General features: G+C 54.6%; 2 protein-coding genes across 2 annotated transcripts; one reads left to right on the top strand and one right to left on the bottom strand.

Moving 5' to 3' along the window:
• On the bottom strand, positions 1-26,565 carry LOC120960212 (serine/threonine-protein kinase Smg1). Its single transcript, XM_040384262.2, has 8 exons — positions 26,260-26,565; positions 25,704-26,153; positions 25,463-25,634; positions 16,549-22,883; positions 16,066-16,468; positions 3,985-5,583; positions 1,078-2,377; positions 1-993 (listed from the first exon to the last, which is right to left on the bottom strand). The coding sequence occupies exons 3-8, from the start codon at positions 25,550-25,552 to the stop codon at positions 785-787; spliced, it is 9,936 nt and encodes a 3,311-aa protein (XP_040240196.2). The 5' UTR covers positions 25,553-25,634; positions 25,704-26,153; positions 26,260-26,565; the 3' UTR covers positions 1-784.
• Positions 6,524-11,977, top strand: LOC120960220 (histamine H2 receptor). The gene is made up of 3 exons (XM_040384275.2): positions 6,524-10,058; positions 10,149-10,446; positions 10,952-11,977. Exons 1-3 carry the CDS (start codon positions 9,643-9,645, stop codon positions 11,768-11,770), a joined length of 1,533 nt encoding a protein of 510 aa, XP_040240209.2. The 5' UTR covers positions 6,524-9,642; the 3' UTR covers positions 11,771-11,977.

The following is a 26,565-nucleotide window of genomic DNA, read 5'->3' as shown; positions in this document are numbered from 1 at the left end:
TTTAATTTACACGTTTATTTTTGCTTTTTGCTTGAACCAATGCACCCCAAACACAATAAGACATCTAAAAACTCTGAAAGCAATGAAACAAGCGCACAGCGAAATTACAATAACAACACAATCACGTTTGCTTTTGCTACACGGGCTAAAAAAAGTATACAATAGAGATAGCAAAAAAAAAAAGATACAAACTTACAAATTAAAAAAAAAGATGGTTCCCTTTACACACGAGTGTGGAGAAAAATTAAAAACAAAAAAAACTGGCCTATAAAAACTATCCTCCTTCTAAACACGCACACACACACACACACTGTTCTTACATTCTTTTTTTTGTTTTCTTTTCTTCCACTACTATACCTTCTTGCTGTACACACACTGTAGCTATGGTTGTAAATTTACACGCTCACTGTAAAGCTTAAAACACTAAGAAATTGGAGAAAATGAAAAACTATTTTAAAAAAATAAACAAACACTCCATTCAACACAGCGAGTATTGCAACACTTTCTGTCTCTCTCAATCTCCCTCCTTCTCTCTCTCTCTTTCTCTCTGTCTGTTTAAACTTAAATCGCATTTGCTCGAGGAGCTTCCTTAACCACTACACCTTACACTCTATACACCTGATTCCTTCGACAGCATTTGTATGTGTGTGTGTGTGTGCGTTGATTGTGTCTAAATTTTTCAAGCACGTACACGCCCTCCATTCCCTCGCCCTTTGTTGACAACAAACAAAACCAAAACAGCGAAATCGCAACCAGGCGCCTCCATCGGTTGCACCATTTTTGTTTACACCCACGGCGTCCAGCCCTCGTACAGCACGGCCAGATTGTTCGGATCCATCGCCTCGTCGATCATCCAGCCGACCTGGTCGGAGACGCCGCACCGCCGCCCCGGGTCCGGATCGCGCCCCTCCAGCTTCATGCGGATGCGCCGCCAGACGGAGACGGCGTACGCGTTGCGCTTCTGCTCCTTCTGCTCCTTCTGCTTCTGCTCCTCTGCAAAACGAAACAGAGAAAAATAGCTTAGTGTGTGTGTGTGTGTGTGTGTGTGTGTTTTGTTTGCATTTGCAAAACACGTACTGCGATCGACCGGTGGCAGCGGCGGTTCGTGCGGTGCCAGTACGGACGAGGAAGCATCACCGCCCGCATCCGTGCCGCTCACGTCCTCCTGCTCCTCCTCCTCCTCCTGCTCCTCCTCATCCTCGACTGCGTCGTCCTTTTCGTGCTCCGCTTCCTCCTCCACCACCGCCACCAGCTCGCCACAGTCGTCCGGTGGCTGGTCGAACTGGAACAGCTGCCCGAACACGTCGTGCAGCCCGGCGAGCAGTTCGTCCACCATCGCGCCGGCCGCATCGGCGGCGGCCCCCCCATCGAGCCTCAGTAGCGCGTCGTGCAGCGCCTGCAGCAGCTCGAGAAAGCGCCGGTAGCGCTGGAGATAGTCGCGCAGCGCGACCGACCCGCCGATGCGCAGCTGGGTGCGCAGCAGCGCCCGGATGTCGCCGACGATGGCGTCGTGGGCGCGCACCAGCCCGAGCAGCCGGCTGGCGGCGGCGGGCAGGGCCGCCCGCACCGTGCGCTCGTCCTGCTCGAGGCGGGCGAGCTTGGTCAGCACCTGGTCGGTCAGCTCGTCGATCAGGGCGCGCACGTTGCTGATCCAGGTCGGGTCGATGACGCCCTCCGGGTCGAGCAGCTCGACCAGCGCCTCCTCGGTGGGCGACACGAACGAGGGCCCGCGCAGCGTGTACCCGGCGAGCGTCTTCTGCCACCGGTCGAGCTGGGCGGTTAGGTCGGCGGCGAGCCGACCGTGCAGGGGCTGGTGGTAGCGCAGGACGGCTTCACCGTGCTGGTGCGCGATCGCAAGCGACTGGCGCCAGCGGGCGCATCGCTCGGCCCCGTGCCCGGTCCGCTGCTCGAACGCGACCGGCAGCTCGAGCGGGCAGAGGGGTGGATGGGCCGCCGACGCCCAGGCGAGCCGGTTGCGCAGCGCTTCCGTGGTGCGATTGAGCTGCCGCAGGGCCGTGTCTAGTGGGGGCAGCAGGGCCGTGAGTGTCTGTACCGCTTCGGAAAGGTTGCGCAGCCAGTCGGGATCGTTTGCAGGGGGTGGCTGATGGTCCGGGGGGTCGCGGTGGTGCTGCTGAAGAGCGCACAGTGGTAGTACTGCGAGTGGGGCACGCCCGGCCAGTCGCAGCCGAACGTACCGCTGGATGAAGCGCTTGACCGGGGCGGCACAGTCGGGCGGCTGCGGGCCGGCCGTCTGCCGGTGGTACGGCGGTACGTTGCGCAGCTCGTACATGCTTTGAAATTTGGCCACTTGCAGCAGGGTGGCAATCAGGGGGGCGAGCTGTTTCGTTGCCGTTTCCGGATGCTCGTAGTGCCACACCTAAAATGTAAATTCAAAGGTAATTAATTTTGTTTGTTATTTTGTTTTGTTTTGTTTTTATACAGCGCCTACCATAACTATATGTACAATCGTTTTTTTTGGCGATTGGCGGAAAATCCGTAAGAGATAGGTAAAAAACAGTGACTCTGTATGAGTTGTGCAGAATAAAATTTCACATTTTTGAAGAAACAAATTTATGGTCGTACCATAATTTTGAAGACACTTCGACAAACAGGTTTTTTTGTGCTAACTAACGCATTTAAAAATCGATCAAAAATATAAATAATACATTCTAGAAAGGTTTTACAGAGTATGTTTTAACGATTTCTAGAACCGGACCTTTCTAGAATATTTATTTATTTATTTATTTATTAGTTTATTACTACGGCCTTGCCTTATTGTCGGACTCTTTCCGACCTGGAGCCTTTCTATAATATGTTATTTTATATTTTTGAACGATTTTTAAATGCGTTAGTTAGCACAAAAAACCTGTTTTTCGAAGTGTCTTTATAATTATAGTCAGTGTTGCAATATGTCTTGCTAGCAAAAGCTTGATGCTCATTGCTGATACTCAATGAAAGTGTGTCATGACATGCCGAATGCGACGTGCGAGTGCTTGTGTCAAACGCGAAACTCTGACTGACAAGCTGAGCTTAATAACGCCGCAAGCATAATCATGACTTTTTTTCTGGGTATGAACAGTGTCATCAACACTCATGACTGAAACGAAGCTCAAAATCAGCTCACGTACACAACTGAGATGATCAGAGGTCGGTGGACCAATCCCATGCTTGGTGACATTTTGTTTAGCACTCAACTCTTCATCACTCATTTGGTGATGACATTAACTGTCGGTGATAATCATGACCTTTTTGGAATATGTTTGGCGTGTGATCCCAAGCAACAAAATGAGCATTATTTTCTCGCTCTGTCTGCTTCGATTGTATTTTGGGGGCAAACAGAGCGAGAAAACATGTTCATTTTGTTTCATGGAACCACTCGCACGCACCGCATACCTCCCATGACTATCGTGATGATCACCTGCATAAAATGTCATGAGCAAATGACTGACCAAGAGTTGGTTGCACACAGTGTCACCAAGCATGTGATGGTCGCACCAACTGTTTGAGTCTCACCTCTGATCATCACTCGCTCGTGACGCTGACATGATTTTGTTTCAGAAAAAAAGGAAGTAGGAAAAAATAGGAAAAAAAAGTCATGACATAGTGACTGATCAAGCGATGGTCGCAAAAATGTCATGAAGCATGTATTGGTCACACTAATCCTTTTGAGTATCATCTCTGATTATCACAATTGAGTAGGTAACGCTGATATTGATTTGGATTGAGTCAGATTTTGCTATGACATTGACAGTGACATTTTGCAGCACTGGTTATAGTACGATTATAAAATTGTTTCTTCGTACTAAGTCGTGTAAAAAATGTTAAAAAATTGAAAAAATATACGACGATGTGAAATAGTATTCTGCACAACTCATACAGAGTCACTGTTTTTACCTATCTCTTACGGATTTTCCGCCAATCGCCAAAAAACAACTGTCCATATAGTTGTGGTAGGCGCTGTAGTGATCCAGCTCTTACACTTACACCGAGTAGCGCTGCCTGGTCGAGCAGCTCGACGCTACCACCGGTCGGCTTCACCGTGCCCGTCGTCCCGGGCCAGTCGGCGGTCGGCAGACCGTGCAGCAGCTCGTCGAACGGCAGCACGAGCGCCTCGGGCAGCTCGTCCACGATCAGCTCGGTCCAGCTGTTCGCCAGCATGCAGGCCATCCGGTGCGCCTCGCGCACTATCTTGTACCGCGTGCCGTCCCACTGCCCCTGCCGCAGACAGTGCTCGACGTTCAGCACCAGCTGCTCGAACTGCTCGTGCAGCTGCAGTACGCACGGGTCGTCCTCCATCTCGGACGCGGTGCCACTGTCTCCACCGTACAGCGGCAGCAGCTTGTCGTGGAACGCTCGCAGCTGCCCGTACTCGGTTGCCGTTTGCTGCAGCCCGGCCGGGCTGCTGCCGCACTCCTCCACCAGCCGGTCGAGCAGTCGGGTTAGGGCGGGCAGCTGCAGGGCGACGCCCCCATCGAGCAGTGCACGCTCCGCTTCGAGCAGGGTCCGATTGAGCTCGACAATGCGCTCGAACGACGGTCCGGGTGGTGGTGGATCGACCGGTTGCTTCTCTCCCTTTTCTCGCTCCGTCTTTTCGAGCAGTTGCTGGTGCTCGCGCACAATCTGCTGGGCGGTTTCGAGTGCTGCCGGCGGGTCGGCGCCCTCATCCGCCAACCGCCGATACCAGTCGGCGTACCGGTGCAGTGGGTGTGCCGACGATGGCACCTCCTCCTCCTCCCCGCCACGGTACTGCTCGAGCAGCTGCAGGATGCGTTGCGCGATTGGTCCACCGCGCCGCTGCAGCTCGCTCAGCTCCACCCGGGCACAGGCGTACGCCTGGTAGTCCGCATCGTCCCGGGGCAGAAAGGCAACGAGCAGCTGCTCCGTCTCGTCTCCGTCCGGGGGCTCGAGCTGGGCGGCGGGCAGTTGGGCCAGCTCCTCGCGCAAGCCCTCCAGCTCGGACGTACCGACCGCCCGGCGGACCCGCTCGTACTGGGCGAGCTGCTGCGCCAGCCGGTCCGCCTGCTGGGCCAGCTGCGTCCGCTGCGCCCCGTACACCTCCTGCAGCTGGGCGCGCATCTCGAGCCGCTGGGCCAGGCTCGCCAGCGGATGGCTGCCGAACGCGGTGTCCAAGTAGCCGACCTCGCCGATCAGCTGCAGCATCTGCGAGTAGAGGCTGCGCAGCCGCTCCGACTCGGCCGTCTCGCGCCGCACCTCGCCCAGCTCGCGCACCAGCTTCTGCAGGCAGAGCAGGTGCTGCAGCAGCTCGTCCCGGTTCTGGTACCAGTCGGTGCGGCACTCGGCAAACCGGACCGCTAGTGTGTCGCGCGTCACCTCCCGGTCGAGCTGCTTCTTCGCCTGGCTGATGGAGCGCGTCGTGGCCACGCTGCCCGGTGCGTGCGAGGCGGCCGCCGCCGTCGAGACGGTAATGTCGGTGGCCGTCATCGGCAGGCCGCTGCCGATCTCTTCGCCCACCGCCCAGTCCACCAGCGGATCGTACACGAACGCTTCCAGCAGGGTGAGCAGCGTCTCGCGCCCCTTCTTCAGCGATTTCAGCACGTGCTCGCACGCCAGCCGGAATGTACCCTGGAGAAACGAAAAGGATTTGTGATTGTAGCTTTGATAGGTCGATTACAACGCTCCAAAAAATTAAAAAAACAATTTACTTCGATGCGAATGGTAAGCAATTGTCCATAAATTACGTACCACAATTTGCTTTCAGATTTAGAACCCATTATTGTTGATTGAGTTTGAAACACACTTTTTTGCAAATGGAACTTTTTTTTTAATTTTTTTTACGTAATTACTGTTACGTAATTTATTGACGGCACCTACTGTTTACGAACAAACTGCAAAATTTACAGTCCTTGCCGATTAATGTTGGCTCTAATTCAGTTACGTTATTACGTTATTACGTTATTTTGACTTTTTTTTAATAAAATTGTATTTTCTACTTTTCTTAATCAAAAATCAGGCTTTAGTAACACGAAGCTGTACAAGTATCGTTAGTATTTTGTTATAAAAACGAGATTTAAACGTTCACTCATCAGGTAAAGGTAGCGTTAAATGGCCCTCAACATAGTTATTTTTGAAGCAATGCGGCCCGCGAGCTGAAAAGTTTGGAGGCCCCTGCTCTAAGACATCAATTTTCGGCTGATTCTCCCTACAAGAGTCAAACATTGATAACTTACAGACAAAAATAGGTGCGTTAGAGTAGAAAATTGATGCTTTAAGGCTATGATGCAGCAAAAATCCTCAAAAATACATAAAGTAATCATTTCGACGAATAACACAGATGAAACAAATAATTTAATAATAAGACATACAAACTATTTAACTGCATATCAAACTGCATACGATTTCGAGCAGAAGATACTACTCGAAACCCTTGCAATGTTTAGCGGAAAAAGTGTATTTTTGTTGATAATTGTACTGAGTTTTATTCACACTTTCTGAACAGCTTGCGACGCCTTGTGTTATAATCTGTCAAATCACAAACAAGGCATGAATGCATCAGCTAAGGTAAACAGTTCAGTAAGTATGCCCTTTTTTATCAGATTCTGTGACAAACCGTAGTAAGATATCTGTGTAGTGTCTTAAATAACCTTCGCGGCTAAAAAGGGACTCTGTTTGGAGTCACCCAGGCGTATTCTAATCTTATAATCCAGTCTTCTCGACGTCGAGTTGAATTTTGTGTGTTCATTTGCATGGAAAAGTTCACTTTGGAGTTCAATTTCTCGACTCGAATTGAATCGAGTTCTGAACAGAATATGCCTGACCGTAAAAAAAGCAACCTAGCTTGATCCAGACAAGATTCGAACCTGAAACCGGACGATGCGATAAGGTGCTGCGTTGTACGGCTATACCACGGGACCGGCCGAATCACAACGAGTAAAATTGCAATATAAAGCAGTCTCCAAATCTTGCCATGAAGCTGTTCTGGTGTACGGAAGCGTGTTAAATAAATTGTTTAGTTTCTTCGTATTGCTTCTCTGAGAGTGTGCCTTACGACCAGTGAAACTGTCTGCATATTTTCTCCGATTGAATATTTTTGACAATTTTTTTTATCCACCAAAGCAACTTATCACGAACCACAGTGTCCTCCCCCGCGGTGTAGACACTTTTATTAAGCTTCCAACCCCATCCCGGAGGCAAATAGAAAGCTGAGGGAGAGAGACCGCTTTTTTGCGAGGATCTCCGCCCCTTCTCCAATCGCGTCAGTTGGCGAAAGTTTATCTAGCCAACGCGGCCGCCCGAATCCTCAGTGGGGGAGCGCCGTGGTGGGCGAAGTGACTTATCTTGCCCAGTTTGTTATCGCTAAATCTAGTACCTTAATTGTCTCTTTACCGACAAACGCATCTCCCCCCCATCATACCCGCCACCTGCACTCAATCGATTATTCATTAGAGCAGCCACGGCGCATTTTACAGATCTGGGACATGGGGGGTACTACTACTACGGTACCAGGGCAAAAAAAAAAACCAAACGATGACGTGCTGGGTGGTGATACGCACACCTGAAACATTCGCACGGATCTTACCGACGACTCACAGCCCCGCGAGGTCCCGATAAACGATGAGTTGCATTTGTTATCGTTTTTTTTTTAGCGAGCGAGCTATATATTACCAAAGACAGATTGACGAGGAGGCGGGGGCGGGTGGGAGTTGCCGCAAAAAGAAAATGAATCAACTATGGTTTTGGGTACGCATTCTAGGAGAGCGTGAGAAAACAAAAGAAGTTTGACAAATATCTCGCTTTTAAGCAAAAGACGCAATTAGATTGCATACCTTCGGGCGGTTATGCGTTCCCAAGGGAGAAGATGGGGTATTAACACACACTGTGCAAGAGGGTGTGACAGAATAAATCGTACGGAGTCGCCAGAAGCTTTGGGGGCAAGGTACATATGGGGAAGGAAGAACAAACAGAAGAAACACGAGGCGGCACGAGTTTTCTCTTCGGTGGCCTTCGGTGGCAATGCTCTGCCATGCGTGGGTCCCCTCTCTGTCACAACAAACCCTCCCATACCCCTTCTATCTATTCCTATTTCACCTTTCCTTTGCTTGCTTCTGGTGCCGGCCGGTTGTGTATCTTACAATTAACCTGATGATCCCTCACGCTCGGTATGCGTTTTTTTTGTTGTTGTTGCTTCTCTTTGCTGCCCTGTGTCCACACACAGGTCCATACGGGGTGTCCGAGATCTACTCTTGAAGGCTTGCATATAGTGACCGCTGAAGAGATATTGTTTTTGTTTGCTCAACTACAGCAACAGCAACCCAACAATACGTACACGCAAACACACAAATCGATACGACAGTGGGGCAAAAAAAAAAAGCGTGCGGCTTGTACGCACTCAAGTACTCCTGGCGGGCTCTGCGAACGAAACGCACAAAGCCGCCGGTCATCACCTTTCTCAACGGAGTGGAGTGCAGACGGAGAACACCTGCGAAATAGTGACGAATTGAACCGGTTTTCGGCCGTGGTGCTTCAATTAGGCTCTGCGCGGGAAACGGTGACTGGCGGGTGCGGGGTGTGGCAGTTCTGCAGTTCAGTCCGGCGTACACCGTCACGGTAAATCTGACAGTCATCGGACCCCCGACTGCTCCTCTGCCGACAGCTCCTCATCATTAGAGTACGCTCCAAACTCTTTTTGATGCGCGGTTTGAAGAATTTGAACGCTGCCAGAATCGAACGCTGTTTGATTCAATGGGTGCGTGTTTTTTTTATGCTAGGGTCTCTCAACATCATCTTGGGAGCCTTCTCCAGGGTACGCGAAGAACTCCTCACACATTCAGGATATCATCGCATTGAGTTTGAATTGTCTGTAGGTCCTCTTCTTGGTTGAAAGTTGAAGGCGCCCAGTTTTGTCCCACACGAGCCTAAACACGAACACGCTGTTCGCCGCCCTCGTCCACCCATCAATGTACGGTACAGTGCCTCAACCGGGTGGAAGGGGCATCTGTCTGGGAGCGTGTTGGGCCGCGCTGCTCCACTGTTTACCGTACGACGTCACCATGCGCGCATATATATCTCGCGTATACACGCGTGGTCACCGTTTGGACAGTATGGAGAGCAGGATGGAAGGAGGGCGCGACAGCGACAACTCGTCAGCGCACTACAGCGCCGCGTGTTGGGTTGGATTTGCAAAAGGAAGCGCGCACCAGTAGCAGGCTGTCGGTACCGTACGACGGTTGCACGGTTGCTAGAGAGCGCGCGGCTCTTGCCGTTCTGTGGCTAGGCGGGCGTTTCGAGCAGTGTTTGTTGAAGTGTTCCCGGAAGCCGCGATGAGTTGAGGAGCACTCCACCATATATCATCACAGAGGCCGCATCCCCCCCAAAAAAAAAAGTGTTCTTGGTGTGTTTGTTCTGTTTTTGTTCGGTGTTCAGTGGAAGCTAGTTTTGTGCGTTCAGAGTGTTTTTTGGAGAATTTTGGGGAATTGTGTGCAAGACATCCGCTGTACAACAACCGCACAAAAAATGGAGTCTCCAGAAAGGTAGTGATTGGTTTTTTGTTGTTATTGTGTCAAAACTTCCTGGAGCAGTAGAGAATTCTGAAGTGTGAGTGAGATTTTCGGTGAACCGCGTCAGCTGCAATCACAAACAAACCCGCAAACAATCAAATTCCACCAAATACGCACAGTCGCATCGATGGCGACGACCGCTGATGCAGCGTCGTCGAGCAGCAGCAGCATCATCCCGTTCGTCGACCGGGTGAACGTGATCCACAAGGATCTGGTCATCTGGATCGCGATCGACGGCATCCTGATGGTGTGCATCTTTAGCGGCAACATCCTGACGATCATTGCCGTCTGGTACTACCGGCGGCTGCAGTGGCTCATCTCGAACCTGTTCGTGCTGTCGCTCGCCATCTCGGACATCTTCGTCGGGCTGACGCTGCCGTACCATCTCGCCTTCTACATGGGCGTCGATCTCGGGCGCCAGAAGCACCTCTGTCTGCTGCGCTTCTTCGTGCTGATCATTGCGTGCAGCGTGTCGATCTGGAATCTGATCGCGATCGCGGTGGATCGGTACATTGCGATCTGCTACCCGCTGCACTACACGCGGTAAGCCCGGTTGGAGCTGGGTTTATTGGTGTTTTTTTTTGTTCGTGAAGTTTGGGGCATTTGCTCACAGTGCGCTCTTTTTCCCGGCAGGTTGATGACCAAGCGCACCGCACTGACGATCCTTGGGTTCGGCTGGTGCCTGGCGATCTCGATCGCCACGATCCCGCTGATCTGGAACAAGTGGGAGACGGCCCAGGAGTGTGAGTTCGACGAGCTGCTGCATCCGTGGTATGTGGCCGGCGTCATCACGCCCATCTTTTCCGTCGTCTGGCTGTGCCTGTTCGTCGTCTACTGGCGCATCTGGCGGGAGGCGTCCAAGCACGCGAAGCAGCTGCGCGCTCACGGTGGCGCGTCGGAGCGTTCCTCCAGCGACTGGAAGTCGGTACAGGTGAGCTGCTGGCAGGGCCATCCAACGCGTTTGGCAACGTTGGTGATTAGTGTGTTGTCTTCATGAGCAACATCTTTCGTTCATATTCATATTCCTTCATATGAATCTTCACCGATGAGTCTTTACTCATCCAAATCTCCAAAGATTGAACCCACGACGGGCATGTTGTTAAGTCGTGCGAGTAGACGACTGCACCGTCGCAGAAGATGGATGTATTTTATGCGGTTTATGAGTCTCTGTAGATGCTCAATAGATTATACAGATTTATGAATTTCATGATGATCTTCAGAGATTCAAGAATCATCACAGGAATTCATGAATCTTGTTGGATCCATCAATCTATGGAGACTTATGAATCTGTATGGATTTAATAATCTTTGAAGATTCAAGAATTGCAATCTTTTAGATTCAGATTCATACATTTCAAAGATTCAGTAACATTCATGAATCTGAAACAGAGTTGCCCATCTCTAGTGATGATCTCAATTGAATGCCCTCCCCACAGGTGGTGCTACTCATCATGGGCTGCTTTACCTTCTGCTGGATACCGTACTTCGTGGTGGTGCTGACGCAAATCTTCGCGTTCGTCGAGGACAGCTCGCCGACGCTCTACAAGGCGGCGTTTTCGCTCGCGATGGCCAACTCCATGATGAATCCCATCATCTACGCCTGGAAGAATACGCACTTCCGGTACGCCTTCAAGCAGCTGCTGACCTGCCACAAACCGGTGGTCCCACCGGCGGTGGGCGCCAACGGTGCTGCCCCTTCGTTCGAGCTGCCGGCGGCCAAATCGTGCCCGGAGCACCACCTCACCACCGGCTGCTCGCACGATGCGGTCGGGCCGGCCGGCCCCGTCCCATCTACGCTCACCGCCCACAGCAGCTTGGCAAGCGTGTCGACCATCGCGCCACCGGTACTACCGCCGCCGGTTGAGCCGGGGCGCTACGAGTCGCTGGTGCTGCTGTCCCAGCAGCTCACCGACATTACGGCAAGCGCGACCATACGGGTATCGCTGAGCAGCGAGGAGCTGCCTGCAATGGCACAACTCTCCCCCGAGGCGCACACGGCCACCGTCGTCCCGCCGGAGACGCGGGCAGCTTCACCCAAGCCCACGCACATCATTGCCGGTAACATCATCATCAACAACTTCAACCTGTACGATCAGGCGCGCATCGAGCGACTGCTGCGGTGCGAAATGACGGCGACGAGCGGTGGTGCGCCGAACGAAACGACAGAACCGACGGGCAACCATCAGCCACCGGGAGCGGAGGTGCCGCCGACTCAAGCCCCACAAGAGGTGGTGATGAATGTGACCAAGCTTTAGTGGTGGTTTTGGTTATGTTTTTGGCGGATCTTTTCGTCGGACAGTAGTGCTCTCGCAACAGGCTCGTTAAGGTTTGAATTTCCAGAGTAATGTAGTCTTTTTGGGGGGGAGAAACGAACTGAATCGTACATCAAACACAATTTGCTGGAAGCACCTTTCCTAACAGACCTAAGCTTAATAGAAATATAAGAATCGATTAAAAAACCATCTCGCTGACGCATTTTGCTGTCTTTTTTACACTGTGTAGATACTGGCCTGGTTGTAAACTAAAGGAACATCGGTACCTGTTCTTGACACACTTAGGAAGGCTCGAGTTTCAAGATTCTTCAACACAACCGTTCGCTTGGATAGATGATATGTGACTGGCTGTAGTATGCTACCAGGAACAGTTCGTTCTAGAAGTGTCAATGGATGCTTCATTTTACACATCTTCAACACAAAGGCTAGACAACGGATCTTTGGGAACATATGCCACTACGAGGAGGATGGCCACTTCGGCAATTTGAAGAGCACGAAGTACTCAATAGGATTAGAAGTACTTAACGCTACTAGTTCAAGTCTTAATCCCGGAGATCTTTCTGTCGTTGTTTTAACATTAAATTCTCTGTCGGTTTTTCTTCCTGTCCGGTATCCACTATATAACCTTAACAAAGATCCCATTTGCTATCCAAAATCCGTGATTTGTCAGATTCAGTTGCTACAGTCTCCAGCCTTGTGTCTCAATGAAGTAATTTGATATCACATATGAAATCGCAGGAAGAATTTGAAGAGCAGGAAGAGCTCAATAAGATTTAAAGTATCTCTGTTGTATTGCTTTTGTATTGTGCTTTGTAACATCTAATAGTTCAAGTCATAATCCTGGAGAACTTTCTGTGGTTGTTTTAAAGCTAAATCAGCTGTCTGTTGTTCTTCCTATTCTGTATCCACTATATACCCTTCACAAAGGTTCCAATTGCTATCCAAGATCCTTGATTTGTCTACACTCAGTTTTGTCGGCTCCAGTAACTATCCCATTTTTACTACAGACTCTAGAGTCTTGTGTCTCAGTGAGGACGTGCTATCATTTGCAGTCCTCATACGTGGCATTTGTCTCTCGGCCTTACTAAGGACGCAGTATATTACGGTCTCGATATCTATTAGCGGCATCTAAAGTTGTCTGGATCTGGTTTGGCCCTGGTAATGCTCACGACAGCTGATCAGGTCATAATATTCAGCTCCGACTTTGAGCTTGATTTTGGACTAGGAGCTCCGTTGCTGGTCATAGTTTAACCCCTTCACAGTTTTACGACTTCGACAACTTGTCACCCATGATGGTTTCTGATGTCCAATTCCAATGATGCAACAAATGTGTAAAAATAACCTTATTTGTGGTTAAAATCTAACAAATGTCAATTTAGGCAACTTAAACAACAACAATTGAACTGGTTTAAAGAGACAAAGGAGATAAGGAGGAGATGTACGTCGAGCATAGTCTAAGCAACCAATGGCAGATGATTCAAGTTACCATAGATGTTGTTTTAATGTAGTTCAGGTGGTTAATGGTGTTAATCTGGCTAAAAAAGTCTTCAAATCATATCAGGTTAAAAAATCATATCAATCCACCAGCAAGCTAGCACCTGCTTTCCATACACCTCCACTCATTCTTCACACTCTGGGCGCTGGCATTTTGCATTAGCTTTCTGCAGAGAACACAGTACAAGACAAGAGAGAGGTGAAAGCGTTTCATTGGCTTACGATCGCCCACTCTATTTCTGATCTTCAGAGACGATGCCGCTTCTGCAATATGCGCTCTCTCTTTCTTCCCTCTGCAATACGCTCTGCTGAGAGTTGCTGAGAGACCAATAACACCCAAAGAAAGTGAAAAAAGGATCCACACTGTTGTGTCTTTGGCTTGCTCTCAGGTACTTTATTAAAACACTAATATTACAGTACACATAATAAATAACACTGACAAGCACAATACACAATAAAATACTCGGCCGCGCGCCAGCCGTACCGTGCCCTGCCGGGAGCCCTGCTCGACCGGCTGCTCGCAACACTTGCTTGTCCGAGCGCACAACACACACTAAGCGGCCCGCGCACTAAGTGGTAGCACAACTACCACGGCAAGTCCAGGGGTCGGCACGGCTGCCCACAACATCTCCCCCTTTTACTTATCCGGAGGGGGTCGAACCGACACGCGCATATTCCATTGAGGGAATATCGGTGTGGTGACACCCTCCGGCCATAGACCCTTGTCCTGGGGCATTTTTGCGCAAATGCTGCTCCTAAGCTGCGACCCCGCTACCCGGCTACCGCAACGCTGCTACGACGTTGCAGGAAATCTCCCCGGCGGCGACCGTAATGTCCCGCTAGCCTCATCCGGCAGGAGAGCATTACCCAGCAACTCGTTCCGCACGCTGCTACGCTGCTGCTGGCGATCTCTCCGGCGGCGACCGGTTTGTCCCGCAAGCCTCATCCGGCTGAAGAGCATATCCCAGCAGCCCGTTATGGCATTCTGTAGCGGTGGTACAATTGCTGCAGCAAGGACGGCACACATTTCGCCCTTCACGTCGGGAACAACACGTCGGTGCTGCAACTGGGGACGGAATGCGACCTCCCCCTCTCTCTGACGAATAAAAACGGCAGCAGCGGGGCGGCATGGGACCTCGCCCCCTCTCCGTTGACACTATTGCTGCATCGGGGCGGCATTGGACCTCGCCCTCCTCTCCGTCAAACACGACGGCTGCAGCGGGGCGACATGAAACCTCGCTCCTCTCCGTTGACACTGTTACTGCAGCGGGGCGGCATTGGACCTCGCCCCTTCTCCGTCGAACATAACGGCAGCAGCGGGGCGGCATGGAACCTCGCCCCCTCTCCGTCGACACAACGGCAGCAGCGGGGCGGCATGGGACCTCGCCCCCTCTCCGTTGAACGCAACAGCAGTAGCGGGGCGGCATGCGACATCGCCCCCTCTCACTGTTCTACGACGGCTGCAGCAGGGCGGCATGGAACCTTGCCCTCCTCTCTGTCAAACACAACGGCAGCAGCGGGGCGGCATGGGACCTCGCCCCCTCTCCGTTGACACTACTGCTGCAGCGGGGCGGCATGAAACCTCGCCCCCTCTCACTGGTCTACGACGGCTGCAGCGGGGCGGCATGGAACCTCGCCCTCCTCTCCGTCCAACACGACGGCTGCAGCGGGGCATGGCATCTCGCCCCCTCTCCGTCGAACACAGCGGCAGCAACTCAGTGACCTCTCGCGTCACCAATGATGGCCCGGCAGTTAGGCAGAAAGACAATTCGCCTCTTACACTGCCGGCGCTCCTTGGGCTGCAGCCCGACGACACCTAGCGTCGCCGCAGATGGCCCGGCAATCAGGCTTCGACCTTTCCATTGCCGGCGCTCCCTGGGCCTGCAGCCCGGCGAATCAAACATCGCCGAGTGTGTGTGTGTGCGGCTGTCCCTTCTGTCCCCATCGCGGGACGACAGCCGGGGCCACGGTCTTAACGGCGGCGGCGGCAGCGGTCCTTGTCGAACGGCGTCCCACTGTCGCGGGGACCCGTGCCATCGCGATGGCGCCGGCTCCAACCGACGCGCTCGATCGCGATGGTGACCGCGGGTTCTTCTAGGGATCCTCCTTACGCAAGAGGATCCCATCCTCGTCGCCACTGTTGTGTCTTTGGCTTGCTCTCAGGTACTTTATTAAAACACTAATATTACAGTACACATAATAAATAACACTGACAAGCACAATACACAATAAAATACTCGGCCGCGCGCCAGCCGTACCGTGCCCTGCCGGGAGCCCTGCTCGACCGGCTGCTCGCAACACTTGCTTGTCCGAGCGCACAACACACACTAAGCGGCCCGCGCTTAGTGTGCGTACGACAGTGTGCGTGACACACTGTCGTCCCCTGGACATTGACCAGTGGTAGCACAACTACCACGGCAAGTCCAGGGGTCGGCACGGCTGCCCACAACACACACAGCGCTCAGAGTGTTAATTCTGTACGGGCGTTATTCTCAACACTTAATTGGAATAGCCCCCATATACTGGAGGTTTGCACACTGATGTGCGGCACTCACTTTTCTGGTATCTTTCAACACTTGTATTTTTTGTTTTCAAACTTCAACCGTTTAGAAATTATTGGAGTTTGATGGTTTAGGACCTCTAAATGTTAGTGGAACTGTTCGACACACAACGATAATTAGATATGTTTCCCATTTTAATTAAAAAAAAAAACACTTTAGATATCCATAAAGTGTCAATGAGACAGTGCTCAGAATTACTCGGAAATGTTATCAGCCACTCACCTCGATGCCGGTCATGCCGAGCGCCTCCTCCAGGTTGGGCGTCATGCGGAACGGCACCTTTTCCGGCACGCGCAGCGTTTTGCCCTTCTCGAAGCAGACGTTGTAGTCGATGTGCACGATCTCGCCCGTCGCCAGCTTGACCAGCACGTTGTCCAGGTGCCGGTCGCCCAGCCCAATGATGTACCCGATCACGCTCATCACGGCGAGCGACAGCGAGTAGCTGCGGATGACCTGCCGCCAGCTGGACGCGGTCGCACTGTGGCACCACAGCTCCTTCGCCAGCAGGTCGCGGGGCGTTTCCTGCTGCAGCTCGGCCAGCACCTGCTTCAGCACCGGCAGCGGCCACTCGCGCCGGCTCGCGTTCGCCTTCAGCCCGTGGCTCTGCAGCAGGGGCGTTAGTTTGCTAAAACACAACACAATTATTTTTTTTGTTGAGAAAATTACTCTTTTTTTATAGTTCCAATCTCCGCCGGAGCTACTTACTTGTAGAACAGCTCCGATGGGCGCAGCGTCGCACTGCTCCCGGCACCCTTGCCCTCCTTCTTCTGCAGCGCTTCGCGCTGCTGCCACTTCTTGTAGAGCGAAAAGATGGGCACGGTATGGTCGACCCAGGTAATCAGCCCGGACCGCGGGCCGAGCGGTATGACCGAGTAGTGCTCCGCCCGGTAGTGCGTCACGTTGCCATTGCAGTCGATCGATTTCGTCATCATCAGGTTCGCGATCGACAGGAACTGCATGATGCGCTCGTCCAGGTGCAGATCCTCCAGCCCCTTGGACAGGTAGCCGAACCGGCGCCCGTCGTTCCCGCAGAAGGTGAGCTTTTTCGGGCGCGTCTTGGTCGGCAGTATCTGGATGTTGTTGTCGACGGTGCGGATCAGGATCGGCTGCCGGCTGCCGGCGAGCGTCGTGTCGATGCCGGGCATCGCGATCGCCGTGTTGGACAGGCGCAGCAGGTTCGGGCTGACGTCGGCCAGCCGCAGGAAGAAGGAGAAGCGCTTCTGGCTGCGCTGCTGCAGCTGGGCGTAGAGCGTGCGGAACCGGTTCCAGCCCTCGATCGGCCGGCTAAAGTCGGCCGGCTCGCGCAGCTTGGCGAGCATGTTGCGGATGTACCGGTGGTAGCGCTCCTGGAAGTGGCGCTCGTGATTGGTTTCGGCCGGGCGCGACGTTATGCCGTACAGCTGCTCCAGCACGAACAGGAGCGGCCGGAGCAGCAGGCGATGCTTTTCGGCGAGCAGGGCGCGCCGCTGGTCGGTCAGCTGGCCCGATGCGTAGAGGCGCCGGTACTCCGCCTCGAACGTCGGTATGCGCTTGGTGTAGTCGGCGTAGATCTGCTGCAGCGACACCACCCACAGCTCCTCCCACAGCAGCGAGATGCGGCGCAGCTCGTGCACGAGCGTCTGCACCTGCTTGACCGTGTCGGGGATTTCGCGCGACAGTATGTCGAGCAGCGCGTTGAAGCAAAAGCTCAGCCCGGCTCCACCGTCCTGCACCGGCTGCGCGCTCTCGCCCTCTCCTTCCAACCGGTTGGACACTTCCTCCACGCCATCACGCAGCACGTCCACCACGGCCAGCTGGCCCGGTTCCTCCTGCACCGAGCCGACCACCGCCGGGAAGATGATGAGGTGCGGGGCATCCTTCGCCACCCGGCACAGCAGCTCGGAGACGCGCCGCCGCACGTACGGCTCGTGGTGCGCCAGGCGGGAGAAGAGCTGCGGCGTGATGACGCGCCACGGTTCGCTCGGCGTCGTCGCCAGGCCCTCCTCGAGCACCTCCTTCAGCCCGAGCGCGTGCTTCACGATCAGGCGCAGCAGCCGCAGCGTGACGGTGACCGACCGGGCCCGCTCGCTGTCCACGCCCTCCTCCTCCACCGCCTCGTTCCGGCCGGACGAGAGCTGCAGGAAGCGGAAGTACGCTTCGGCCGCCGCCTCGTAGTGCCCGTACACCGCCCGATGGTTGCTGCGCCAGATGTCGATGATCGCGTGCAGCCGGTCGGGCGGCACATTCCGCTCCAGCCCCGGCATCGCCCGGTGCAGCGCGTCCAGCAGCCCGATCGACCCGATCGTAGCCGAGCTGTCCAGCTCCAGCTCGTCCGGTTCGTCGCCTTCGCCCCCGTCCGGTCCGGCCACCATCCGAGCCGGCTCGTGCTCGTTCAGTATCTCCACGATGCGCTCACAATCGGCAAGCGAAACGGCCGGCCCAGCCACTATACCCGCCACCTGGTCCACGCTGATACGCACAGGCGAACTCGAAGGCGAACCGTCCGCGGCGCTGTGCTCCACCAGCCGCTTGCCCCACCGGTACAGCCACGACCCGAGGGCGAACCAAGCTTTCGCGAGCGACGGACACCGATCCACCGCACCCTGCAGCAGCGTCCCGATCAGCCGGTCCGACGCCCGGAACATGTGGGCGTGGTCGGCGGCGAGCGGCTTTGCCCCGACCGCCGGCAGCAGCTGCCCGAGCCGCCGCACGCTCGCCAGCTCGTTCGCCGTCGGTTCGCCCGCCTCGCCCGCCATCCAGTCGCTGATGGTGAGCAGAAAGCGACCGACCCGCTCGGCTAGCCGCGGCTCCGACCCGCGCCGCTCCCGCAGCACCCCATCGATGGCGGCCGTCGCGCAGGCGGCAAAGTTGATCGCCTCCAGCCGCTTGCCCGGCTGGCAGTGCAGCCACTTGCAGTGCTCGTACACCGCCCGGGACAGGTTTTCGTCCCACACGGCCGCCCCAGCGCTGCGGGCGGTCAGCGCGGCCGCCACCTGCTCGAGCGTGAGCCGCTGCTGCTTGGGAGGTTCGTCGCCTGCCGCCCCAAGTCGCCCGATCAGGTTCGATTTGTGGTAGTACTTCTCGAGCTCCCGGCGGCACAGGGCGTAGTTTTTCTCCTTGCGCCCGATCGACACCATATCGAGGCGCAGGTCGATGTTTTGCTGCTGCTCGCCCGCACCGGCATCGGCGAGCAGAAACTCGGACCACGCGAGCAGCCGCATCAGCGTGAGCGTGCCGTAAAACTTCTCCACATTGAGCGAGCCGAGCCCGCCGCTACCGTCCGCAGTGGCGGATGCGGTGGCACCGGCCGCTTCGCCGGCGGCCGCCGTTGCGTCCGGCGCCCGGATGCGCTGCGCGATCTTGTACAGGATGTGGTTGGTGATGGTCAGCTGGAACAGGTACTCGCGGCACCGGGTCAGCAGGCACTCCTGCAGGTAGCACTGGATCAGCTCGGTGCTCGCGTCGATCATGCGCTGGCGCTGCTCGATCTGCTCCTGCAGTATAATCCCCGACAGGCTGTTCTCGACCGCGCAGATCGCCTTGTGGCAGGAGAAGTCGTTCGGGATGTTGGTGCCGACGTCCACCAGCTCCCACTGGCTGATGTCGATCACGCTCACGTCGTGCGTCTCCTCGTACCGGATGATCGACCGGATCTGGGCGGCCGTCACCGTAATCAGCGGGATGGTGGCCCGCGGCGTCCCGCTGCTTTCCTCCGCCAGCAGAAACTCGTACAGCTGCCGATAGTCCCCGGTAAACAGCAGCGACAGGATCGTCTGGTCCACGATGAAATCGCGTATGTGCCGGTCCATCCCCGCACTGCCCGGATCGGCCAGTATGCTTCGGAACCCGCTCGCCGCCGTCTCCCGATGCCCGGACGCTTCCTCCGCCGCCATCCGGATCCACGAGTACTTGCGCCCGGTCAGCCGCTTGCTCCACACGTACACGCCGTACAGTGCGTCCGACTCCCAGTTGCGCACCAGCGCCCACACCAGCGACATCAGCATGTGCTCGAAGATCGGGTCGCCCGTCTTGCCCGCCGCGACCAGCTCGCGCAGCACCGCCTCCGAGTACCGTATCACCATCTCCGGCTCCATGCAGTGCAGCGCGACCAGATCGACCGCGGTGCGGATGCGCGTAAACCACTCCGCGCACGTCGACTGGTTGACGCGGAAGAAGGTGCGGGCGGGCTTCTCGGGCGCCGGCAGCGCGTACGCCGTGCCCTCCGCCGCGTTGTAGATCGACTTTTCCAGCGCCTCGAGAAAGCCGAGCAGGATGCGGGCGTGCCGCTGGTTCGCGATCGAGGTGCGTATGTCGCGCACCGGGAACCGGTCGGTCAGCGCCAGTATGCGGGCGCACTGCTTCACGATCGACTCGATGCGCAGGAACGTGCTCTGCGGTTTGCCGAACGGCGTGCGCAGCTTCTGGTTGACGCAGAGCTGGGCCGCCTCCCACTGGGCCCACGGGATGAGGCAGCGCAGATCGCGCAGCGCCATCTCGCCGTACCGGGACGGCTGGTTGAACGAGCGGGTGAGCAGCTCGTGCAGGTAGCCCCCCGCGTACTCCGATCCATCCCGGCTGAACGCGATCCGGTTGAACAGTGTGCGCAGATCGGCCATGCGCAGCGTGGCGGAATGCTGCAGCGCATAGCCGCCCTGGTGATAAAGCCCGTTCTTCAGCTCCCCGATCTGCTCCCAGCGGCGCCGGTTCACCCCGGTAAACTCGTTCACCTGGCGCAGCGAGTGCCGCAGCGGCAGCTTCGAAAAGATGACCGTGTAGCGCGTCCGCAAGCTGCCGTACACCGAGCAGAGGTGGACGCAGCACGCCTCCGCAATCGCCTGGTACGCCGACGGGTGCAGGCTCGCGAACCGGCACGCCGCATCCAGACAGTCCGCACAGCGCAACCCAATCGTTTCACTTTCGCTGCCCCGCTCGACCGCCACCGTCCCGACGTGCACCAGCAGCTGGTTGAAGTCGTCGCACTCGTGCAGCACATCATGGTACCGCGTCGTCTGCGTCACGATCGCAACGCACCAGTCGAGCAGCAGCGGTAGCAGCTCCGTGCCGCGCACCGCACCATACAGCCGGCCGCCCGACTGTTGCCGCGTGCCCCACTGGCGCAGTATCGTGCCGAGAAAGCGCAGCACCAGCCCGAAATGGTCCGCGGTGGGGCTTTCCGGCGGGGCGTCCGTGTCGCTCGTGTCGCGCCGGAACCGCTCCACCACGGTGCGGCCCGCCGGCCGCAGCAGCCCGCTCGACGAGATGAAGTGATTGTTCGCGCTGCAGTGATGGAACGCCGTCAGCAGCACGGCATAGTGGAGCGGGGCGTGCGTGCGCCGATCCCACAGCCGGCCGTCGGCCGGCGCGAGCCGCTCGAGCAGCACGTGCAGCACCGGATCCTCCCGGAGCGTCCAGGTGATGAAGATGGAGCTGCGCGCCATCGCGAGCGGCGACAGCAGCAGCAGATTGAACTGGATGCGGTACTGGAGGCGCACGAGCGTCCCGGGGGACGGTGTGCGGTTGCCGACCGCCCGCAGCCGCCCGAGCGCATCGTCGATGTCGGCCAGGATGGAGCGGTACGCGCCCTGCAGCACCTCCGCGTGCTTGAGCGTCAGCATGCGGTGGTAGAGCAGCAGCAGGGCCCGCTTCACGGCCGCACTCTGCCGGTAGCGAAACGCGTAGAACGGTCCACGCTCCGCGAAGATGAGCGGCCGGAGGGCGAGGGCGCGTGCGTGCTGCCTTTCCGTGTTGCCACCAGCGTCGGTGTATTGTAGCAGTAGATGCAGCACGGCTCCAATCTGCTCGTCGCTGTAGCCGCTGCCGTGCTGCACCAGCCGACCGACAATCTCCAGCAGTTCGTCCTCTCCAAGCGGCGTTAGGGTGGTTGCGGGAAGCATTAGCTTCAGCATGATGAACTCACAAATGGCGGCCACGGCCAGCCCCGTCGGTGGTGCCTCGAGCAGCCGCACCACGATCGCCACGATCGTGCAGCAGCAGCAGTCGAACCGGGCCAGCTCGTCCGGCTGCAGCAGGAAGGTCCCATCGCCGGCCGCATCCTGCAGGCACTTGAACACGCTGTTGAACGCGGTCAGCAGCGCACCGAACAGCCGGTTCGCGTCGTCCGCCTGCGCCCGATCGGCGTACTCCACGTCGCCGCAGTGCCCATCAATATCCTCGCTGAACTGCTCCAGCAGGTTAAACGTGACGTCACGCTGCTCGCACCAGAACGGCCGAAAGGCGAGCAGCACGCGCGCACAGTGCAGCTTCACCGCGGTCGGCTGCGTGCTCTCCAGCTGCCAACCAACCACAATGTCCACGATGTCGCTGAAATGGGGCGCGAACGCGTGCCCGTACCCGTCCGCCAGCCGCACCATCACGTCCGTCACGAGCAGAAACACGTCCAGCACGTCCGTCTGCTCGAGTATCTGCTGCAGGTAGCCGACCAGCCAGTCGGCGACCGGTTCCAGCCCCCGCTCCGTCCGATCCAGCACCACCAGCTGCCGGAGCGCGACCAGCGCCGGCCGCCGGATGCGCTTCGACTGGTTCAGGTAGCGGTCGGTCCAGCCGCGCAGCACCGCGCCACAGTCGGGCCCGGCGCCCCCGACCAGCACGTGCAGCAGCATGCCGAACAGCTGGGCCACCCGGTCCTGGCACTCGCGCAGCCCGCCCTCCAGTATCTGCGCGACCGTGTGCGCCAGCAGGTCGAACGATTTGCGCACGTAGGACGCGTTGGACGGGTCGAGTATGACTAGCTCCAGCCGGTCGCACAGCTCCACAAACAGGGGACCGCCGCTCGTTTCGCCCACCAGCCGGCGCAGCAGCTTCGAGATGCGCATGTCCGCCGGCACGTTCGCTGCTAGCTCGTGCGGCACCGCACCGCCACCGCCCGGGCCGGCGGGCCCGTCCGATGCCAGCCGGCGCACCCGCCGCTGGGAGGCCGCCTGGGTGCGGGCGGTCTGGTAGCGCTTACCGCCACCGGCCGACATTTCCTGCTCCTGGCGGTCGCCGGACGACGCGCGGACCAGCCCCGAGCCACCGCCGCCAGAAGGGATCGTTTTGGGTTGCTGTTTGCGGCGCGGGAAAAAACAAAACAACGAATTAGCTTGGTACGTCCTTAGAAGTGAAAGGGACAAATGAAGTTTTCGTCGGAATCGATTCCGGCTAGCTCCAAAGTTTGCTGGAATTGATTCCGGATAGTAGGTCCGGAATCAGGTTCTGGAATCGTTTGCGGAATCGGCTCTAGAAACGGTTCCGGAATCGAAACTGGAAACGGTTCCTGAATAGAAATCAGTTTCGGATTCGGAGTTGGCTCCGATATCGGAATCGGAATCGAAATCAGCTCCGGAATTGAAATCGGCTGCGGAATCGAAATGGGTTCCGAAATCTGAATCGGTTCTGGAATCGAAATCAGTTCCCAAAAAGGAATCGGTTCCAAAATCGGAATCGGTTCCGAATCGGGATCAGTTCCGAAATCGGAATCAGATCCGGGATTGGAATCAGTTCCAAAATCGGAATCGGTTTTGGAATTGGAATCAGTTCCGGAATCGAAATCAGCTCCGAATCGACTTCGAAATCAGAGTCGGTTGCGGCATCTCCATAAGAATAGGCGTTTGGGTCCAATGATGCTACGCATTGATAGCCACAAAGAATCCAAATTTACTAATAAACCAGCGATGCCGATGGCATACGATTCTATCTTCACCATCAACGTAAGAGGGATAGGCTTATACTAGGCTCGTACCCTGTAGGTATGCATGCTTCACTCATCAGGATCTACAGGCAAGGACAAGAGAGACACAGAAAAGTTTCCTCACGGCTACACGTGTCCACTAGACGCGTTGTCTATGCGTCTCGCTCGGTATCATAGCGGCAAAAGGGAGGCAAGCAGTACAGCTGCTGCTTCCGGATACGCACACATGTTTAACGAACACAACTATTCGGGGTCGGCTCGGTAAACGCCGGGTGGACGCCGGAACGCTAAGGTGCAGACTTTTTCATGTACTGTACTGAAAATAGTATCACGGGCCCCAGATTTGTTTTTAAATGAAATTATGTGATACAAAAATCAGATCGTTAGCAGTTCCCATTCCATTATGCGACAACAGTTACGTTGCTATATGCAAAACAGACAAAAATAATGCCAAAAACTGGTCATGAATAACTACGTTGGTTTATCCAATATAGATAGTAGATTTTATGTTGATGTAAATATAATTTCGATAACTATAAGGCCTTTTTGGACCGTTCCTTCTGAATAAAAAAAAGTATAATTTTGATTACTAATATTTTTGAGCTGGTATTAATTGTGACCAGCATTTACGTACGTTAGAAACAGTGAATTCTTACTTTTGATGCTGTCCAACGTCCATTAATTACTATAGGCCGGTTGGTCAAGTCTAGAGCAGACTTGGACAAAACTTCATTTGACAGTTGGGAAGTGCAAGATGTCATATAAGTCCTTAAGTCATATAAGCAACCATTACTACCTTCCTGACAATCTCCATAGAAATCCTAATTCGTATTATGGCGACCAAAAAGAGAGGCATCCGCCCACCTGTAGTTTATCTAATCACATTTGTCTTGGTAGGCTGTCTCATATAAAGCTTGAGATTGTTTGTGCATCCTATCAAAAGTAACACGTGTTTGTGCTGTCATCTGATTTCACTTGATGTCTAAAACGGTTTGCTAAAAAGTATAATGTTCTAAGATGCAACCATACCTAAATAGGGGTTCGACCTTTATGGAAACAATATGCCAAAAAATGTAGGAGCTTCCTGTTGTAATTCCTGTTGGTAGAGTGATTTTGATCATGCCTTTCTTTTAATAAATTTGTGTTTTGGTTCGATTGATTGCTTGACAATAAAATAATATAAATGTTCCTAAACAGAAGTGTAAGAAACTTCCAGACATTCACGGATTTGTAAGAGTTGAAAGCTGAAACTTAAACAGCTTCTACAAAGCAAAATGTTTATCAAATATTTGTTGCTAAAAAAAATTATTCATAGAAAAGGATATAACAGAGTTTATTATTTTACAACAATTTTACTATTAAGCAATACGGCCGAAGCCGTTCTTTCTGAATAATAAATAAATAAATAACAATTTTACTAAAATTGTCCAGTATTAAAAGCTGATTTTCTTATGTTTTTCTGTGCATACATGCATAGAGAGAAGGTGCGATAAAAAACCGACAAAGTTTTGATGACGTAGCATGGTCTGACAATCAGCACAGAAATCTGCAAAGTTGAAAATCTTTTCATATTGCAGGTGTTTGTAATTGGCTGACACGTACTGTAGAAGCAGAAATGCTTCTACGAATAAATTTTGGTTCAAGCGGTCGTGGGCCACATTGAAAGACCTCCCGGCCCCCAGTTTGACATCTCTGGTTTAAACGATCCATTCTCAAGGAAGTTCCCGCATTGATTTCGCTTCTGAAACGTTTTATTTGAATTCAAGAACTGATTCTCATTTGGGAGCTAATTCCAATTCGGGAGTCAATTCTGATTCCGTTTCCGGATCAAATTATGATTCCCAGGTCGATTCCGATTCCGGAGCCAACTCCGAAATTGGCTCCAGAATTGATTCCAAACACGAAATCGGAATCGGGTAGGACCGATTCCGAGCTCGCACCATTAGTCCTTACCCTTTGCTGGTCGGTTGCTGGCTTCTTCTTGGTGCGCCGCTTCGCCGCGCACTGCTGCTGTGACGGTTTTGTGTCTCCTTTCCCTCCCATGGTCTGCCCTGCGTCATGTCTGCCCGGCGCGGATAGCGGAACGTGCTCCTTAGTCAGTGGACATGGGGGCTCGTCGCGGATCCTGTGCGGGAGAAGTGTAGATGTGTAAGAACGGCTTCCGGCACGGAACCGAGCTTCCTTGCCCACTTACCCGGCTGCTACGTCCGGCGCTCTGGTCGGGTATGGTGCCTTCCTTTAAGGTACTTTCTTTGCCCTCTCCGGCCGGCTGTTTCCGTACTGCTCGCAGCACGAGGCCCGGATTGCTGGCCGCCCAATGGCAGCCCTGCTCGCTCCGTGTGGCGATAGTTTCGGGCGCTTGGCTGTGTGTGTGTGTGGCTGTATCCTTGTGGGCGGATGGGAGATATAGATGCCACGCCGTGGCGTTTTCCGGGAGTCGGGGGTGGGGCGGGAAGGAGGTGCGCCACAGATGTCGCTATTTTCTCCCGGTTGCCTGCTCGCGTTTCTTCCTCGGTGCGCGGGTACGGTTCCGGTGCGATTCCATCCGGCAATCAAAATAAAATGTGATAAACGGTGAACCCGTCGTTTTGACGTTTCGCCAGCCGCTCGGTCGCTCTCGCCAGTCCTGCCAAAAAAAAAACCCCTGCAACAAAAACCCGCATGGTGGGTTGGGAAAGTTAGCAACAATTTCAATCAAAAACAAAACACATCCACACAGCGAACTTTTCACGATCGGGAAGGGCGCTCACCAGCTTATCGGTGCGTGCTTTCCAAAATCCAAATCGCCTGATTCGTTACAACAAATTGCCGTAGAAAAACAATTGATCAACCGTGTGCAAACACAAACACGCACACACGCACACTCTGCGCACGGTCAAAAAACGTAAACATTAGCTGTCAGTTGCGGTAGAGTCACTTCACATGCGGTTTTCCGTGTCGTGTCGCGCGCGCCCTGCTCGCTGTCACACGGGAAAAGGTAAACAACACGCATTGTGACAGCTGATGTTGCGGTGGTGGTGGCGGTCGCTGTATAGTGCGGGATGGAATGCGAACGG

Source organism: Anopheles coluzzii, chromosome X (assembly GCF_943734685.1).
Source record: "Anopheles coluzzii chromosome X, AcolN3, whole genome shotgun sequence".
Lineage (NCBI taxonomy): Eukaryota > Metazoa > Arthropoda > Insecta > Diptera > Culicidae > Anopheles > Anopheles coluzzii.
This window is presented reverse-complemented; position numbering and strand designations above follow the sequence as displayed.

Excerpts from the sequence above, each read along its gene's own strand:
- LOC120960220 (XM_040384275.2), top strand. The coding sequence starts at position 9,643 with ATGGCGACGACCGCTGATGCAGCGTCGTCGAGCAGCAGCAGCATCATC. Across the intron at positions 10,059-10,148 it reads TACCCGCTGCACTACACGCG|GTTGATGACCAAGCGCACCG; the intron begins GTAAGCCCGGTT and ends TTTTCCCGGCAG. Across the intron at positions 10,447-10,951 it reads GCGACTGGAAGTCGGTACAG|GTGGTGCTACTCATCATGGG; the intron begins GTGAGCTGCTGG and ends CCCTCCCCACAG.
- LOC120960212 (XM_040384262.2), bottom strand. The coding sequence starts at position 25,552 with ATGGGAGGGAAAGGAGACACAAAACCGTCACAGCAGCAGTGCGCGGCG. Across the intron at positions 2,378-3,984 it reads ACCAGGCAGCGCTACTCGGT|GTGTGGCACTACGAGCATCC; the intron begins GTAAGTGTAAGA and ends TTTACATTTTAG. Across the intron at positions 994-1,077 it reads GCTGCCACCGGTCGATCGCA|AGGAGCAGAAGCAGAAGGAG; the intron begins GTACGTGTTTTG and ends TTCGTTTTGCAG.